This window comes from Sebastes umbrosus, chromosome 22 (assembly GCF_015220745.1).
Source record: "Sebastes umbrosus isolate fSebUmb1 chromosome 22, fSebUmb1.pri, whole genome shotgun sequence".
Lineage (NCBI taxonomy): Eukaryota > Metazoa > Chordata > Actinopteri > Perciformes > Sebastidae > Sebastes > Sebastes umbrosus.
Window position 1 is genome coordinate 16,912,819 of NC_051290.1, and position 18,771 is coordinate 16,931,589.

General features: G+C 40.8%; 1 protein-coding gene and 1 long non-coding RNA gene across 2 annotated transcripts in view; one reads left to right on the plus strand and one right to left on the minus strand.

The window, feature by feature from the left end:
- The window catches only part of LOC119481616, a 319,631-nt gene that overhangs the window by 277,727 nt on the left and 23,133 nt on the right, over nt 1-18,771 (minus strand). The window lies entirely within an intron of this gene.
- The window catches only part of LOC119481609 (glucosidase 2 subunit beta-like), a 144,600-nt gene that overhangs the window by 121,192 nt on the left and 4,637 nt on the right, over nt 1-18,771 (plus strand). Inside the window, exon 14 of the mRNA XM_037758712.1 lies at nt 17,022-17,121. Within this exon, the coding sequence (XP_037614640.1) occupies nt 17,022-17,121 (100 nt within the window). The remainder of the gene's footprint in view (nt 1-17,021; nt 17,122-18,771) is intronic.

Sequence of the window (18,771 nt, forward strand, 5' to 3'; positions counted from 1 at the left end):
TCCTCTTTAATCTCCATGGTTACAATCCCAAACAAGGACCAGTGTCCCTATGTCGGGGACAGTGGAAATATAACAAATGCAAAACCTAATTTGAGGGAGCTTTACAACAATGTGGGTGCACTGTGTGCTGTGACATTTACAGTCTGTAGCAAGACACATTCACACATCTAATATGATGAAAAAAAAGGTTAACGCTTTTTCTAAAACAGCTTTCCAATATGCATAATAATTTTCAATTTTTCTTATTTATACTAATAAATTCACATGACAGCATTTTTCATTCCATGAGTGGAGCTGAAACAAATCCTACCACTGCACTCCTTTGAAAGCTCTTTAATCATTGTTGCAGTGCTGATATAAAGTTACCATAAGACCAATATTTGCGCCATTGATTTTTTTAAGATTGTTATTCAATCCCTGTTAGGCTTCATATGACCTTTAATCAATCGCTAACAGATCTCTATTATAGTTTTAATACCTTTTGATCAATGACAAACAGGGGGCGAGTTTCATATACTGCTGGGGTTGCATTTCCTCGGCCTCGAAGGGTTTCAATTTCATCTAAAGGATTACGCTCTGGCCTTTTACCGTCCCCTTGGGATTGGCTGTCGCCCGCTGGACATTGGTGTGTATCAAAATGCCCATGTGCTGTGAAAGATGCCACTCCGTCCCCATAGAAACGGACCTTTGGTTGTCACAAGACGTTCAATTTTTTTCATTCTTTTACTGCGTTTGAAACAACGGCTGTCATTTAGCGGCCGAGTTTTTGCTGCTATTTTCACATCACGCCACCTTGTAATCGTAGTAACATCTCTGTCAAACAGATCAAGAAAAAAAAAGTGTATACATCACGCCGATGTTTTCCTTGTCTTTTTAACTTTTTCTCTTTGAATTTTTGATTTGAGGTGATAATTACGGGATGTCGCCTCGCTGTCCTTTTCCACTCTCTCATTAGCAGTGATCCGACTCTTTTATAGGGTGCAATTATTGAAACCATTCCATCGACATTGAAACCTCTCTTAGGAAAAAAAAAAGCTTTTTATGATTCGCTGCAACTCCTCCCCAAAGAGGAGGACTCAATTGCAGGGCTGTTTTGGTTGTAGCGGGCACATACTGTAGGCTAACGACTTGTTTTTGTGAACAGACAATGCAAGGGCACAAATGACCACGGAAAATGTGCGACAAAGTGTCAAAACATTTTGTCTCCTTTTTGAGATGTGACGCCATTAGGCTTCACTTGTCTTCTTTTTGGCAGCTGAAGCGAGACGTTAAAGATAATTCATTAGCAATTATCCCCTTTCTGCACATGTAGTTTTGCTTTCAGATGGCAAATTAATTGGAATCTAAAGCAGGGCTGTGTTGTTTTTTTTCTTCTTTTTTGCACCGCCACCTCCCACACTACCCACTCTCTTTTGGAGCGGAAAGTGCAATGCTTCACCAGGTTTTTAGCGCGGGAAAAGAGGAAGAACAGAATGCTAACTGTGAGTAATGTGACCCCAGCGCTTCTGCCTGCCTGTCACTCACGATGGTATGGAAGGGCAGAAGGACCAAACAGAACCAGTGGTCAAACACGTGTCCGACGAGTTGGTCACTCTGTTTGGAACGATAATCGCTGCCAAACAGAACTCGAGGGAGTGAATTAAAGTATATAAAATGTATATGTTTTCCCACATGAAATGTTTCAGATAGGACTGAACAGAAATATATTGTGGATGGCCATGTTCCTCCGAGAGGCTAGAAGGATGTTTGATTTATTTACCTCATCACGTTGATGGAAAAATAATGCTAGTTTGCGTTGGATCACATGCAAACACCTCATTGGTATTTTCTGAGTGTAGGCAGGTGGTGCGACACTATATGATGCACTATACTGCTTCCAGAGTAGTGAAGGTATATGTGGAATGGTTTTGGCGATGGAGGGGGAGGGGAGCTACATGAATCATAGCTCGCACGCTGGGAATAAAGTTCATTTTTTATCCAGACAGACCATCAGTCAGCCCTTGCAGGATATGGCTGGGCCTCCTGATATCAATCTGCATGGAGGCATCCTCCTTCTCCCCAGAGGGGGGCAAGGGTGGGGGGGGGGGAGAGGGGAGTGCTTTGATTTAAACGGCAGCATTTATCACACCTGCTCCAGCATCCTAAAGGACAACCGTGTGAGAAAGTGTCGAGGGGAGAGAGAGAGAAAGAGAGAGAGAAGGTAGAAACAGCATTAACGTGTGGCCTGTCAATGAAAGTGTGAAGCTGGAACTGTGACTGCTGCGGCGACGACATTGCTAATACTTGCTTGTACCATTACGGCTGATTTGGATTAGTTATGTTGCGTTTCCGCAGTATTAAATGGGTGGGGGGTTTGAATTTTGATTACGGCTCATGGCCAGCGCTCAGTTTGTGAAGTGTGTCAAGGCTCATAAAAGTTAAAATTGTTCCCTTAGCCCTAACCTTCCTTCATGCTTGGTTTTGCAGCATAGTTGGCGTTAGACCATTAACTTTACAAATGTTCTTAAGGAACAATAAATCAGCCTGGGAACACTTCCCTTTGTAGCCGCTTGCTCTCATATTGTGGCCACACACACACACACAGCCATCAAGATTTCATAAGGCACAGCAGTCATACTATATGCTCCCAATTATCTGTAAATGTAGATATTATACAACTCATATTCACCTCCTGAATTCCAATGTCCCCGTTTTTCCATTTAGCTTTTCTGCCTTTCGGTCTCAGCAGCTCAACCGCTTCCTGAAATGGCTATTGTAACAATAACATCAGCTGCGATAATGATAATAGAGTAGAAGAAAATGCTTGCATTGCGACAAACACCATCGCACTGTGACAGCGTCGTCCGTCTTCATAATGTCCCCGCTACCCACTCCCACCCAGGGCCGACATGGTGGGTGCAATGACAGGACAGCAAGCACGGGGTTTACTAAACGCAGTCCAGCTGAGAAAAGACGAACAAATACACACATGCAGTATGTAAATCGGTGATATGCGGAACAGGGTGTGTGCTGTTTGTTACCGTCTTGTGCTTTTATGAGCTTACAGCAACATAGCATTGACTTTACACTTCGTTTGAGGAAGAAATAACACACACACTGTACCTGTCTACAGAACATTGATCTCCCTTTGTCGCTAGCATGTCACATTCATTTCATGGTATTGATGTATTTTCTCTGCAATATCACAAAGGGAGTTTGTGTGTTAATAGTGATTGTAAATAATGACGTGTTGAAGCTCATCATGTTTGACTGTCAAAGGTTTCGATTCAACCCGGTGGTCATTTCTGAGTTGTGGTGGTGTCGTTGAGAAAATATTCCTTTAGTGGGTAGTAATGGAGCAAATATGATTAAATACAGTTATTTTTATAAAACGGTCACTATATCCTGACAGTAGTGCATGAGACAGGTAATCTGAAATAAATCAGGTTCCTCTTCGTCCTCTGGTGCTCCTAATGGCATCTGCAAGGTTTCACAGACCGGAAGATAATAACCAATTAGAGCCGAGCTGGAGCCTTGTTGCTCTGAGCAGCTGTCAATCACATCAACTCTGATCAAACGGTCAAACTGGGCAGCGCTGATCAAATATGAATCAATATTCTGTTACTGTAATGCCTATTTCTCGCCTCAAATGTTTTCAGAAACATCTTGTAGTATGCTGTTTAGCTGTAAAATGAGAAAGTTTGTGACCCAGCATCCATGTTGAGGAAATACCAAGCACCGCCCACAAGCCGGAGCACAGCCAATAGGAACGCTGTCTCTCTGAAATTACCTGTGATTGGCCAAAGTCTTCCGTCACGGGCTAGATTTTCTAAAGCCTGAAAACAGAGCCATGAGGAGGAGCAGAAGTGTAGTTTTCTCTCAGAAAACTTGAATTACAATATGCTTAAAGGTTATTATGGAGTTTTTGCCAAATGATGCCAAAAACGTTCTGCCTACTGAAGCTTTAAGTGTCATTCGGATACGGTTGGTGAGCGTCTTACTGAGACTACTGCTGCTCTTTATCATTTTAGTGTTGTTGTGTTCTACAAATGATATTTTTTTAATTTTTCCCCCTTGCCTAATTACACAATGTTGTGGTTTAAGAGTAATGCATTTGCAGTCCAGACGGCAATTTTCTAGCCGAGACTAAAAGGAATATATTGTTATTTTGGTAAATGCAGTTATTCATACTAATTAGTTTGATCTTTTTGTTTTTTGTTAATCTGTAAAAACAACAATTTGTGGTTTTACGAGGAACTATGTGCCACACTATTTTTTGGCCCAGGAGCAGTGAAAATGAATTTGTGTATTTCACAAAACTTAATTATTTAACTATTCTTTTAAACATACAGTGTGTAGGATCTGGCGGCATCTATAGTGGTGAGGTTGCAGATTGCAACCGGATGAAACTTCTCCCGTGTGCCAAGCGTGTAGGAGAACTACAGTGGCTGTCGTGAAAACCCGAATGGCCTTATCTAGTAGAGCCAGTGTTTGGTTTGTCCGTTCTGGACTACTGTAGAAACATAGCAGTTGGCTCCGTTTAAGAGGACCTGCTGCCTATATAGATATAAACGGCTCATTTTAAGGTAACGGAAACACAACAATTCTTAGTATCAGGTAGTTATACACCGAAAAAAAAAACATATTAATATTATATTCCATTTCTGCCAATAGATCCCACTTAAATGCTACACACTGTTCCTTTAAAGCAGTTATTGTTACACTTCTTATAGCTGACACACTGCTAGTTTGTTTTCAGCTTAATATGACTCACTTTTAGACATTTTTTACTCAGATTTTCAGTCATTTCTGTCTAAATTTCTGGACAAAATTATACTTTACAATTGCCAACTGAAACGTTGCACAGGCAGGTACAGTAAAGTAAAGGACAGTCAACTGCATAAGTAGAGAGACACGTTAGTCTACACCCTCCCAAAGAGTCAAAACTAGAGAAGATATAAAAACTGCTAATATGTGTCTGTGACAACATGATAGAATGAAGAAACTCCGATATCGACTGCTGTTAATTATGCCCACTACCTGTCCTTTGACAAGGGTCTTAGTGCTCCGCCATGCAACCTACAGCTGATTGGTTGTTTTGGTAATTTATGGTGCTCATGGGTCAAAAGTCCAGGTAGTAAAAATAAAGGCTTTAATTCAACAAGGAACCAAAGTAGCATTAAATATAAGAAAAAAAAGAACAGAGGAAAGTAAAGTGACTGCATTTTTTTTGTTTTAAAAAATTAAAGTGAAACACTAACATCATAATAATAAACCACAGGAACATAATTGAATACATTAACATTATACCACTGTTGTAAAAATGGCAACCAAGCACAGAACAAAGTGAAATGTAGTTTCAAATTCTCATTGGCAGAAACACGGAGTGTGCAGTCAACTACAAACTAGAAACAGGTTCAAACCAAAGTGATACAACATAACACACTAGCAGCAGTTTTTTTTTTCCAGTTAGCAGTGAGCACCCTGTATATAACCTCCATTTTAATTTCTCTCAAATGACTCTAATGGCTTGAATACATGCAGCACCACAGCTCACTATCAGTCTGATCCATTTAAGTTTTTAAAAACGCAAGTCCCCAGGAAGTACATTGTCAACATCCAGTAATTAGCTTAGCGTTCAAGCCATTTCCTGCTAACAACCACAACAACTATAAAAAACAACTCTTTAAAGTGTGCCCCCACAGCAGCGCTTGGCCATAATAACCTTTCACCATGAGCAGAAGTGCATTTGAAATATTTATGCGGCCCCTTTCAGCATTAGCTTAGGATAAACACATGGAAATAGCTCCAGCTGCAATGATATGGAACAGTCGGGGACTCAGACGAGAACCAGAAGTTTGAACTCAGAAACCTCCAGTCTGTAGATTTAGCCAAATAACAGAAATATTTCTCGTTCCAGTGGAAACACATATAGAAATTATGAAAATGTGACCAGGCAAAACAAATATAGAAAAGATGCAACTTTTAAGAATAATACCATCTTCATAAAATGAAGCATATTTTCCTCTAGACGGAGGCGGGTGGGATGATTTAAATTTAGCTGCGGACGAAGAAGGGATCAGTTGAAGGGTCAGCCAATGAGTTTTTGTTTTGGGACTCCAGGGAAATCAGGCGGCCACGCAGTTTGGGTCACGGGGTCGGCGTGTGTCGCCCTGCAAAGTTCAAGGAGCTAGGCCTTTCTATTGTGCCGGGGTCAAACTGCTTTGCACTCGTCATCATCGAGAGCTCACGGAGAGAGAGAAAAAGGTGGTGCTGAAATTGTGCAGCGCCCGGGCGAGCAGCACGCTGTTTTTGACAGTCCAAGCTTGGAATACGCCCAACATCCAAAGCTGGATGGACAAAACAGGAATAATAACTCAAAGTTCAAGGTTCTTTATTTGTCATATGTCAATTCAAGCAAAGCAGTCACTGGCAATGAAAATCTTTGGTCTCATGTTCTTCAACTTCATGTTCTTCAACTCTAAAATATGTATATATATAAAAGGGGAAATCACACAGGTAAATGTAAAAGCAAAGTGATGATTTAAGGCATAAAATAGTACAGTTAAAATTAATATAAACACAAGTAAATATAAAATAGTAATGTAAATGTAAATTTGAAATTTACTTGATGACAGTATTTCAGATGGGAAAACTGAAGGTAAACAGGATGTAGTATTTAGTATATGTACACAGAGGTGTAAACAGGAATGTAGTATGTACAGAGAAGTAATAAGTATGTATATTAGGGCTGTCCCGAATACCATTTTTTAGCTACAGTGAGAAATATTCGAAGGTATTCGAAGCTTCGTGGCGCGGCGCGGCAGGCGGACATGTTTTTCTGTCTGTCTGTCTCCATCTACCCCGTTTCAGTACCCGGTACAGCGCCGTTGCCGCACTACTGTACACACACGCACCTCTACACAGAACAAACAGCAATATCTGTCTGAGGTTAACGAATAATAATTAATGTTGGATATGAATAATGAATAATGTTGTGGGACTATTCCTTATTTCAGGGGCTATTTTGGGATTTATATATTATTATTACATACTTATATATATAAAAAAAACAAAAAAAAAAAAAACCTTTTTATTCAGATACAGATTTGGGGGTCGAAGATAATGGCAACGGTCAGGTCAGCCCTAATGTATGTATGTATGTTTGTATGTATGTATATATGTATATATATACAGGGTGAAACAGTATGTAAAGTATATAAAGGTAAACTCTTAGACACAGCTGGGCGAATATGGATATGCAAACCATTAAAGAATAGCTGAAAGGGAGCAAAGGGAGGAAGATTCAGATTGTAAACTTTTAAAACAGGAAAAATGTATCCGAAGAAAGTTATGACTATATGAATATTATGACTGATGCATATACATTGGCTGTATAGGTAGGCACTGTGTTACTGAGTCAAGGGAGAAAAGAAAAAGGATATTGTGAAACTTAAAAAAAAAAGGCTATTAGTGTTGTCAGTTCCTCCTGCAGGTTCATATCGCTCAGTATTCAAACCCACAGGTCTCCCTTGAACTGCTTTATTGAACAGTAGATTTTCAAACAGAAAACAGCGGAGAAGTGAGGTAGCCTAGCAACATTGAAACCACAGTGAATGACTGTGTATGCCCACTGCAAAAGGAGCCAGGCAGTTGAAATGACAGCACAGAGCAACCCCAGAGAGAGTGGGATGTGCTGGCCACCGTGGAAAATACAAATAGGTTGGCTGTTTGTAGCAGTGCACTGTAGACATACGCATGCTGTTTAGAGATCTGCTTTTTTTTTTCTTTGAGCTGAGTACAGACATAGCATAACAGCGTTTTCTCACACCTACTGCCGGGGCTCACTTTAAAACCAGCGCTATATAAGTAACCTTATATTGTTTTGCCACTTTAGATTTTAGAAGACTTTATTGCCCCCAAAGGAGCAATTTGTTTACAGCACAATGAACATAATGTAGAAACAATTAAAACAGAACTCAGACAACAACAAACGCTCGATGCTGTTCTTGAAACCCTCTAAATAAAAGAAGGAAAAATCCCCAGGTGCTGAGAGAAAGAGGTGCAGCGATGTGAATGCCTCCAGGCTGTCAACGTCCTTTGAGGGGCCTTAGCAAGAATGATCCAGCTGAGCAAATTTACTGGCGAGCGCCGAAGAGAGGAGACGCTCTGTGACCATGGTAATATGGAAATATGCTCATTTGATCAATAAGACTCAATTTCTCATGAGGGCAGCTGAAAAGCACAATGTCTTTTTTTTTTTTAAAGGATTGAAGATCTGATGGAGAATATCTCATGTCCCCTTCTCCTTTTTAAGATTAATTACTGTTCACTTGCAGTTTTCATGTATAAATAGGAGGAAAGCACTGTGGATAATTATCTCGATAGGTGGCCATTTTATTGCACAGCAATCGCGAGGGAGCTGTAAGATTATTACTGTAAAACTACTCCAACACAAGCAGGTTACAAATGAGCACAAAGAAAATTGAGCGTCCGCCTGAGATTGAATCAGGGAATGACACACTTCAGCACCTCTTGACAAAATAGCCTCACTTAGGGGGTGGCAGTTATAGGCTAAAAATACAATCGAGAATAATTTCTGGCATTTTTGACAATGTTGATATTTGACAATATTTTTGTTAAGCTTTCATGAACTCTGTGATGTGTCAATCAACAAACAGGGTTGGATGATTAGTAAGGACAGGAGCGTTGGAACAGCAAAACAGCTACATGGTGATCCACAAGCATGCTAATTAACTGCATACAATATGATATTGTCAAGCTGAGGTAACTTGATGTAATGCTGGTGTCCATTATTTACTTAGTATCGTACATCTTAAGGGCCCAGACACACCAAACTGATATCAAAGAGCTAGCAACGACGAAGGCCGACTGTTGCGTCACCTCACATCACCTGTGTCTTGGCCAAAAAGTTGCATTTGAACACACCGCTGAGACTACAGCCAACGGCCAACTATCACGTACGTTTTGCCCCCTGTGTGCGATGAAATAGCTCTCCCTACCAGCAGGCGGCGATAGTCCGTATTTGTCATTCAAAAAGGGAAACCAGAAGACAAAGGACGTTGTTATGATACGTACACGAAACAAAGCGGCGTTTGCCGGTCATTTTCACACCACTCTCACTCCCCACTTAGCTTCATTCTAGATGGCCATGTTGTTGATGATCAGATGAGATGAAGATGAAAGATGACTTTTTACTTCAGTCGTTTGCTTGCTTTCCTCTCTTCCTTGACGTACCCACGGGTTCGCGAGCTGGTGACGTTTAACCCACAACGGTGTTTTGTTAACAGCAGCTAAAAACAGAAATATTAGATAAACAACTATATTAAATAGTTTTTTTGTAGTACCTTCCATTTTCTACAAATGTACAAACACTTTAAGGCTTTTGCACTCCTGGAACATAACAATGCAGTTAAGGTTTCACTTTGGCTCTCCATACAGTAGCTGTATTCATGACATTGATGCATATTTTACATTTTCAACATCCAGTTTTCATAGTATGAGCAGTCTATGAAAGTTTAACATAATGCTAGTCTTAATACATTATATACATATTCTTGCTATTCTGATTTAATTTTTAAGGAAACTGCCATGTTGAAAACAAGCACATCACATTTCCATGTATATTCCTTTTTTAGTGAAATGACTAATGGCTGTGCTTGTTGCTTGACTCTGCACTGCTTTGCTTCTTTCAATGTGCCCACTTTAATAAGTGGAGTGATGCTCCCTTTCATGTGTTCATATCAAAGCCTGTCCTGTCCCTTAATTGTTTTGATAGGCATTAGGAAAATTATTATTTTTTCTTTTTTTCATTTTTTTTTTTTTCATCTTATCTAAGCCGTAATGATTTAACCTACAGAGTAGTGAGAGTTCCACTGGAACAAGTGCATAATTATACATTTAAGTGTTCTACTTAATGCGCTCATTTTCAAGCTGTCAAGGTCATTCGCTGGAGTGCCATTAGTGTAGAGAGGGGCCCTCTTTACCTGGGAACATGGCAGCCGCTTAATGCCCAATGCTCAAGAGGAGCATGCCACAGTATACCGGTGCAGCCACTGACAGCCAGGCAGATACATTTATATAACACAAATATAGGAAGCGTAATGCCTATATTTGTGTTCCTGAGGAGTTTATGCTTTATGGCCCCTGAACCTTAACAGCCCGCACTTTATCTGACAATCAAGGCGAAGGGGTAATGACTCTTGTGTGTCTGAGGAGAGGGTTAAAGTGGTAGGGAAGTGGAGGGTGGGGGGAAGCTGACACTGTGAACCCCCGATGGCCTTTCTGCTGGGTAGCCATGGCAACATCTAGCCCAGTCGTTAATGAGGCACAAGTGAGCTGTTAACAGAATACTGATTTGGGTTTGACATCAGCCCTGATTCATATCTGTCAGGAGGTGTTGATGAAATATGCACCCTGAGTTTGTTTTATAACTGCACATAAAATGGCCTCGGTGTTCTGTTTATGCAGCGAATGCAAAACAAAATGTGCCACGGATGTTACTCACTGATTTTAGAGGAATTATGTGGGTCAACGTGCTATACATAAGAAAAACTGGCCAAAAAACATCCAGTATGCCGTCTGCAATTTCAATAATTGACCTGTTGGAAGGTTTATTTATATCCCGACATAAACTATCATGCATTATAATATATTTTAATCCTGTTCTATGCCCTGCAATTTATAAGGATTTATAAATACCCTCTTTGTATAATCAGTCATATGAAATGAAGTGAAAGCAAAGCCCTGACTGAGCATGTGCCCTTCACATGTTCCTATGCGTATGAATTATTTATCGAGGTGCTGGGCACAATTGGTGGTAGGAGGGTTGAGAGGAGCATCAGTGACTGGCACAGTAATGACAGTGTCTGGGCTCATCTCAGAAAACGCCGCTCTCTGATGGGTGACCTCACACGAGTGGCAGAGGTTAGCGATGCCTGGCACCGCTTCGGCTGCGAGAGCGCCGCTCCGCCGAATCCAAATTAACCAGCGGCTCCCAAATTGCTCTCCCTCTACCTGCCTGTGCGGCGCCGCGTCTCATGCTGTAAATGATTAGCGCATTAACAGCGTAGTGAGGGGACTAACTTGCTGCTCCAGACCCCTTGTTAAAGCAGTGAAGAGCATAGCTGTGAGGTATAATTCATTGCAGTGGCAGCTAATGAGCGGATGCTACAGTGGGAAGGTGACGGTAATAAGCACAGACTTATCACCGTCTTAACACGGGTTAGGATTCAGTATGAGGAGCTGGTTGTTAGCGAGGTATTTACAAGTAATCTGATGCTGAGTTGGCACATCCCATCGTTGACAGTCGCTGCAAATGAACGGAGCGTCTCTGTCTTGATGGTGACGTTCTCTAATGATGCCTCTAGAGCTGGGTATCATTTGAAAGGTTTTAGTACTGTACCTAGCAACCTTTTTTTTTATATACCTGACATTGAGAATTATTAATTAATTTTTTCCATTCAATTTAAGGTCCAAGTAAGCGGTAAATGGTATGAATTCAAGATAAAGCAGATTGTGATGTGTTTTCTAGGTGCCATGTGAGCTGATCCGGTTCATTCAGAATGTGTTTACACCATTTGAGCTTCAAAATTCAACTGTATTTTGCTTTAAATGGCCAATATGTAATATATTTACCATGATAAGTCATAAAATGACCATGATATGTCACCAGAGATTAAGGAAACATGCTAAATTGAAATACTGGCTTCTCCTACAACAATGCTAGAGCCAGTATATTCTCCTTTGAAATTCCATTTCGGTCCGAAACGTCTGTTTTTTGTTTTGGCCCGTGTGATCCCGTCCACTGTTTAGACACCCCGTTACCACATGTGAAACAAATTGGCACGCAAACACAGCAGCCACGGAAGCAACATAACAAACTCAACAGAGATAACATAACATTAGATTCTACCTACGCACATCTCTCTGTTGTTCGTGTGCAGCTGGGTTATCAAGGCAGCGAGTACTTGAGACACACAGCCAGTGAAGTGATTCTGACTACTGCTGGTGGCCAGTGGCTAGTACGGTTGTGTCTAGAGGGTAACCTTCAAATTGCCAAAACTTGCGTTAACTGCTATCAGTCACACCGGAGGGGCGTATGGGCCACGGTTCCAATGTTTTGAATTTGTACTGCAGTACCCATTTTAAAACACTAGCTGTCAGTACTACATATTGCTCCTTAAAAATGCATGCCGGGTACTAGAAGAATTGTCTTTAAAGGATTGAAAATACAGATCAAATACAGTCTAAAATGAGTCAGTGCCAGTTTTAAGTACAATACTCAACACCATGGACACATTTCGGTCAACAAGTCATAAATATTGCATTATTGCAATATTGCATATTGCATATGAAGTTAAATACCCAGCCCTAGTTGCCTCAGTGTAGATATGTAGAAGTGTCTCTCTTTGCTTGTAAAAAAGCATGTGTTGTGAAAATGTAAATTTAATTCTTTTTCCTTAACATGCCGTACACAATGTATACAAAAACACGTTTCCTACATGAATATATGCAGGAAGCTTGCTCCTAAGCACGAGAAGCATGACGATCAGCGGAGTTTACGTCAGCTTTCTAACGTCCACAAACTAATATACAAAATCCTGAAGGCAAGTGAGCAAATTTAGATTCCCTTTTCTTGAAGAAACCAAAATGTGTTCTTTTTTTCTTTGTGGTTTTTTGGGCCCAGGGTCTCAAAACACACACAAAGATACACAGACACACATCAAGGCCCCATCTCCCCTCAGTATCTGCGGGGTGTTTAAACACCAGAGTAGACTTGAGTCTAAATGATAATTGCTTCTGAAAGGTTGATTTGTGGCTATATCAGAGGAGGTAACTCTCCTCTCAGTGTTGAGCGAGATTAGCCGCGGATCTTCGGGATTTATCACTGGAGGCATACGGATTAATGCCGCGATGAAGTTTAAAACAGAATCACTGGTGACCGCATCGTTTTAAAGAAATAAGAGGAGCTTATATCGGCTCAAGCCATTATCAGAAGAAGAAAAGAAGACGCTAATCATTTTTAATGCTAATTATTCCTGATGAGGATTAGATCACTTTGACCAATTTCGCAGTTACAAAAAGTATTTTACACTTTTTTAAATTCCAAACATATATGGTAACACATTCTACAGTATATCTCTTTATATAGTCTTGCGGCCTTGGTAGCATCAAGGAGGTGAAACTGCAATTTTAATGGTATTTTCGTGAGCACTGGATGCAATTGAATCACAACTCCATCTTCTATTCTGTGTGTCAATAGAAATCACACCTTAGTGATTCAGAGAGAAAATGAAATGAGATTGACTGCCTAATGCGTGCAGTTAAGAGGCGTGTCCGTGTTCTCCCGGGCCCGCTATCTCACCCACAATGCAAAGCAAATGTATGGATAATAGGTTTAGCGGGCTAGATATGCTGCTATTACAGGTTTATCTGTGATGGAAGGTGCATTTTATGGCATTAGAGTAGGGCCAGACAAGGATTGAATTATAACCCAGATATCTGTAAATAAGATTCTCCGGGTTTTAAGCCTTAAAAAGGAAGCGTGTGTTCAATATCATCCGTCATTAATCATTACAAGGAAGTCTGCATTTGGGGCCCCTCCCTTGTCTCCATGTGGTCGGAAATGGATTTTCTCCAAAAGCTAAGATCCAATTTGTTCTCTGCTGCCAATGTTAATCTATTTACATACTTTAATTATGTTCATTCATGCTATTTTATTGGACAGAAAACCGCAATTTGTCTGCTTTCCTTGTTTTCCTATCTGAATAGCAGTAGTTCGGGGGGGTGAACCATTTTGTTGAGCAGGATTTCCAGCTTGGCTACAGAAAACAGGTGCAGCAGATAAGCCAGCATGTTTCAAAGGAAGAATATACATACAGTAACCCAGATAATTTCAAGAGACTGGCCCTGCTGCTACGAGTGCAAGTGAGCATCATGTGTATCATGGCTGCAGCTTAAAGCCAAACTGTGATAAATTGGATGAGAAAATGAAGTTGTCATTGAGCCAGAAGGGGTGCATTTTGCACATTTGGGTTGTGCTATATTGTCAATCACAGGGTCAGACCAACATATAGTAATGTTTATGCACCCTGGTGCCACGGAATTAAGCAATAAGGCCCGATGGGATGTTTTTCAGAGGTGTAAATAATGAGCTGTGCACTGATAACTGTTGAAAGACTGTAGAAAATGGCCCCGCCAGTATTAAGGTATTATTACAGGGAATGATCTGTCAATATGATTTCATCTGGTGACACCTGTGAATTCAAATGACTGGAGTGTGTTGGCCACATCTCAGTGATAACTTAAGCCTAATTGACAGGGCCGGCGTCGCCTCCTGGGGCACAGCAGGGCTGACAGAGTAAGAATGGAGATTAAGGAAGGAAGTGAACAAAGGTGAGGTGAGGGAATGAGGTGTGTTAGGGAGGTGGGGGGCAGACCGGGATGCATGAAGGTGATGCGCAAGGGATCGCTGGTCAACTAGCAGCGAGAGCCGGAGCACTGTCGCTTTCTCCGCTTGCCATGTCCGCCGGCCCCTGACAGCAATCCATTTGAGGGCCTCCTGGTACTAACAGAGTGCTAAAACCCAATCAAACAGGCTGGAAGGAAAAAGGCGAGACACTCGGGCCCAGCCGGCTTCCACTTGTGCGAGCAATTCACCTCTGACTGACCCGTTCAGGCATCTTTAATAAGCCATGCACATCATGGACGGCGGGAAAGCCACACTCGGGGACCCGGAGACAGCCATGCGTCCGTAAAAGCTGGAGTGCTTTTTGAAATCAAAGAGGACTCCATGTTTGCCCTCATCAAGGTCAAATGAGAATGAAACTGTATTTTAAGGAATGTGGAAAGAAATTATATGTTTGTTGGACACAACTTAATATAACCAACTAGAGTAAGTTGTGTTTTTCCTACTACCTCCCATATTCTTTTCAGTCCTTCTATGTCTTGTGCCTGTCGTCTAAGATTTATAGTTACAATGTTGTTGTTGGGGAAAACAGCAATATTAATTATGTATTAAATAGGGCTGTCAAAGTTAACGTGATAGCGCGTTACATTTGTTTTAACGCCACTAATTTCTTTAACGCTTTAATGCAACTTGTGATTTTTAGGTTGTAGCGGGCTTTGTTTTAAATCCACAGTGAAGATACTGGCATCATATAAAACTGGAAAACCTAAAGAATTCATTGGTACCAATCATGTCATACAAGCTTTTTCGCAAGTTAGGCTGAATAACGCTCCAAACTTGCACTAAATTTTGACGAGGAAAAACTGGCATGGCCATTTTCAAAGGGGTCCCTTGACCTCTAACCTCAAGATATGTGAATGAAAATAGGTTCTATGGGTACCCACGAGTCTCCCCTTTACAGACATGCCCACTTTATGATAATCACATGCAGTTTGGGGCAAGTCATAGTCAAGTCAGCATACTGACACACTGACAGCTGTTGTTGACTGTTGGGCTGCAGTTTGCCATGTTATGATTTGAGCATATTGTTTTATGCTAAATGCAGTACCTCTGAGGGTTTCTGGACAATATTTGTCATTGTTTTGTGTTGTAAATTGATTTACAATAATAAATATATGCATACATTTGCATAAAGGAAGCATATTTGCCCACTCCCTTGTTGATAAGAATATTAAATACTTGACAAATCTCCCTTTGAGGTACATTTTGAACAGATAAAAAAATGTGTGATTCATTTGATTAATCGTGATTAACTATGGACAATCATGCAATTAATCGCGATTCAACATTTTAATCGATTGACAGGCGTAGTATTAACCTATTCATTTGTTGTTAAACTTTAGAAAAATATACAGGTATAAAAAGTATAATATACTAATGAGATCAATTACAGAACCAATAAAAATGTCATAATAAAATGAAATGAAATATAGCAGATTAGCTTCCATAATACTAAAAGCAGTCTTCAAAGAAAGGATCAGATCTTGCTACTTTAATCCCCTGCAGAAAGGTCAATGTAGGCCCATTGATCAAGTGTTGTGCACTTGTGACAGGGTTGGCACTGGTGAGAAAAAGCACTTAGGGCAGATTAAAAGAACAATACATTGAATTATTAGCCTCTTGTAGCTCTTTAGCCAGAATGATTAACAGAACATTGACAGGCCGTTTGCAAAAAGGCTTGCAGGTTTTATTTTAGTGATGTATGCTTTCCCTGAAAGTGAAGTGATTGATTTCTTTATTCGTTCTGAGTATTTCGCAATTGCAGACAGAAAATAGTTGCTAGCCGATGTAGGGCGAGAGATCAGAGAAACACACATGTCAGTAAAATCTTCAATCGACCATGCACCAAATGCACAAATGATTTTCCTCCCTAACAGGATTACAATGTTTTACAAAAATCAATACTCACCAGCAGCACGACTGCGGTCGACGCCGCCTCAAAAGAAGCCGCTCGAGTTCAACAAAAGATCAGAGGAAGTTAGCTGGTGGAAGCATAATCAAATGGCATCTGTCAGCACTGCGAGCCTTGTTGGACAGTGTCCACTGGCACCCCGGTTTGCTTTGGTTTCAACTCCCCTTGAAATGTTTGGTGAGAATGTAATTAGCTAGCACTGGGCAGGCACAGCCTCATTTGCGACGGGCTTCACTGGCGTCGTGTTTTTCTCTTCTCCTTTCCCTCGTGTGGTATTGCACACAGAATTAACTCTGACAAAATGGTAATTAATATTTCCCCTCCATTGTTGAAGAGGAGAGGGGACGCGAAAGCGCCGGTGCCAGGATCCAAAGGAGGGCACTGCCAGACTGGCCATCTTGCCAGCTTTTTATGTTCGCTGGGAGGAAGTGATTTTCACTAAGCCAACCTAGTTGTGTTTTAAACAAATTTGACTGTACGTTTCTGTGCTTGAGTTGTCCCAAATGTTTATAAAAAGAGTAGGACGTTACTGATTTTTGTTTTGCCTGACTGACTTGAATAGACAGAAACTTTGTTTCCACATGCACTTTATGAAAATATAGAAACTCACCATTTCTTATTTCTTTTTTATTGTTTCAGGAGGTGGGGGATGTGGGCAGGAACACCAAAGAACCAGTACAGTCAGATGGTGTATGAGAATGGAGAACCCTGCTGGCAAGGAGGTTCACGCAGTACTACAGTAAGTGCTGTGTACAGTAAGCCACACACTCGTACACTCACAGTAATGGGAGCATATACATAGAGGCGGACGTGAATAAACAAATAAATAGATGAACAAATGGCACATACACACTAAAACACAGTGAAGTAGACAGATGGATAGATGATACAGTAAAGGATGAGGGAACAAAAAGAAGTCGTTTTGCAGAGCTCATTAGAATTCCAACCTAAATTAAAGATGTGATACAGACCTCATTTGGGTTTTTATTCATTATGCTAAATGTGGACATTCTAGACTTAAAAAGTAAATAAAAAAACGACACCAATTATGCATTTTTATCTTTGTAATTTACATAGTGGTCGACATTGTCAGACAACACAAATGTGAGCCAGTCATTTTGGTTCAGATACCTTCATAGAACAATCTGGTAAATGCTGACACCATGAAGCCATACCATACAAACATGTCTCCAGTGCTGTAGAGTACTTAAAGAGTACAGGACAACGTAATAGTGGTTGAGGCCTGTATTTACCTCAACTGCAGAGAGTACTAGACCTTTCCAAAAAAAAACAGGCCATTGCCACATAGTAGTATATCATATTTTAGAAAGACGTCTCCCTGTTGTCTGATCTGCTCCCGTACCGGTTGTCTTGATAAATTGAGTAAAATTCCCATCAGTACGACTACAGTCGCATCATATTCGCCAATCGCTTCTCTGAGTTACTTTTCTCTCTAACAGAAAACCAAATTATTTACTTCCATTTTGCAATGTTTTCAATCGCAGTTACCATCCATGCCATTAGATGTAAAGTGGAACGCCTGACATGACTCTTGCTGTGCTGATGGAATTAGTGTTGTGGAAATGGACATTATACTGAATTTATCAAGAACAGTTAATTTGGAGGAAGTTTAGAGATTTCATTAACTGGGGAACAGGGGAAATTTGCAATAGAGGCTTGTATCTAATATAAACCTAAGGCCTGCTTCTCTCTCTGCCACTGGGGTAAATAAAAGACACAGCCACTATTTGAGAATTTACGGTCGTTTGAAACTGTGGCAAAAACTGGGTGGGCCTACATAAATCTATCCTCGCATACTTTTGAGACATGACTCTTTGGTTATAAATGATACTAAACCCTCTTTTTAGTCCAAGAAGAGCTATACACTTTAGGAAAAACACTCCTCCCACCACAGAAACCCAAAAGATGCTGTAGATAATGACTTTAACAGTCCACCTTACCAAATAAATACAACTTAAGTTAACTGTAGAGAAGCCTGGACTGATTATTTCCAGAGGGAAAGCTAAAGAAAACAGCCAAAACGAAGCTCCTCTCACCACATTCATCAGGGACGATTTGAAGCCTCCTCGCCCAGTCTGCTCTCTGCATGCCTCATTCTGCGCATGTGTATTTCAACAATGGAGAGTTAGTCAGTCAATCAGTAAAAGACGTTCAGTCCTCATGGCCCACTCAGCAGCCTGGCAAAAAAGATGTTTTGTTCAAAGCCAGATGATGGAAGCTGACTTGCTTCCCCCCCCCTCTGTCAGTCCACATTGGTTTAATGGTTAATGTTGCTCCGGTTGCATTCTCCTGCAGCTTTTTTCTTCTTCCACTCTTCTCTCTATTTTCCCAGTATTGCCTCCTCTTTCAGCCACGTTTATGAGATCCA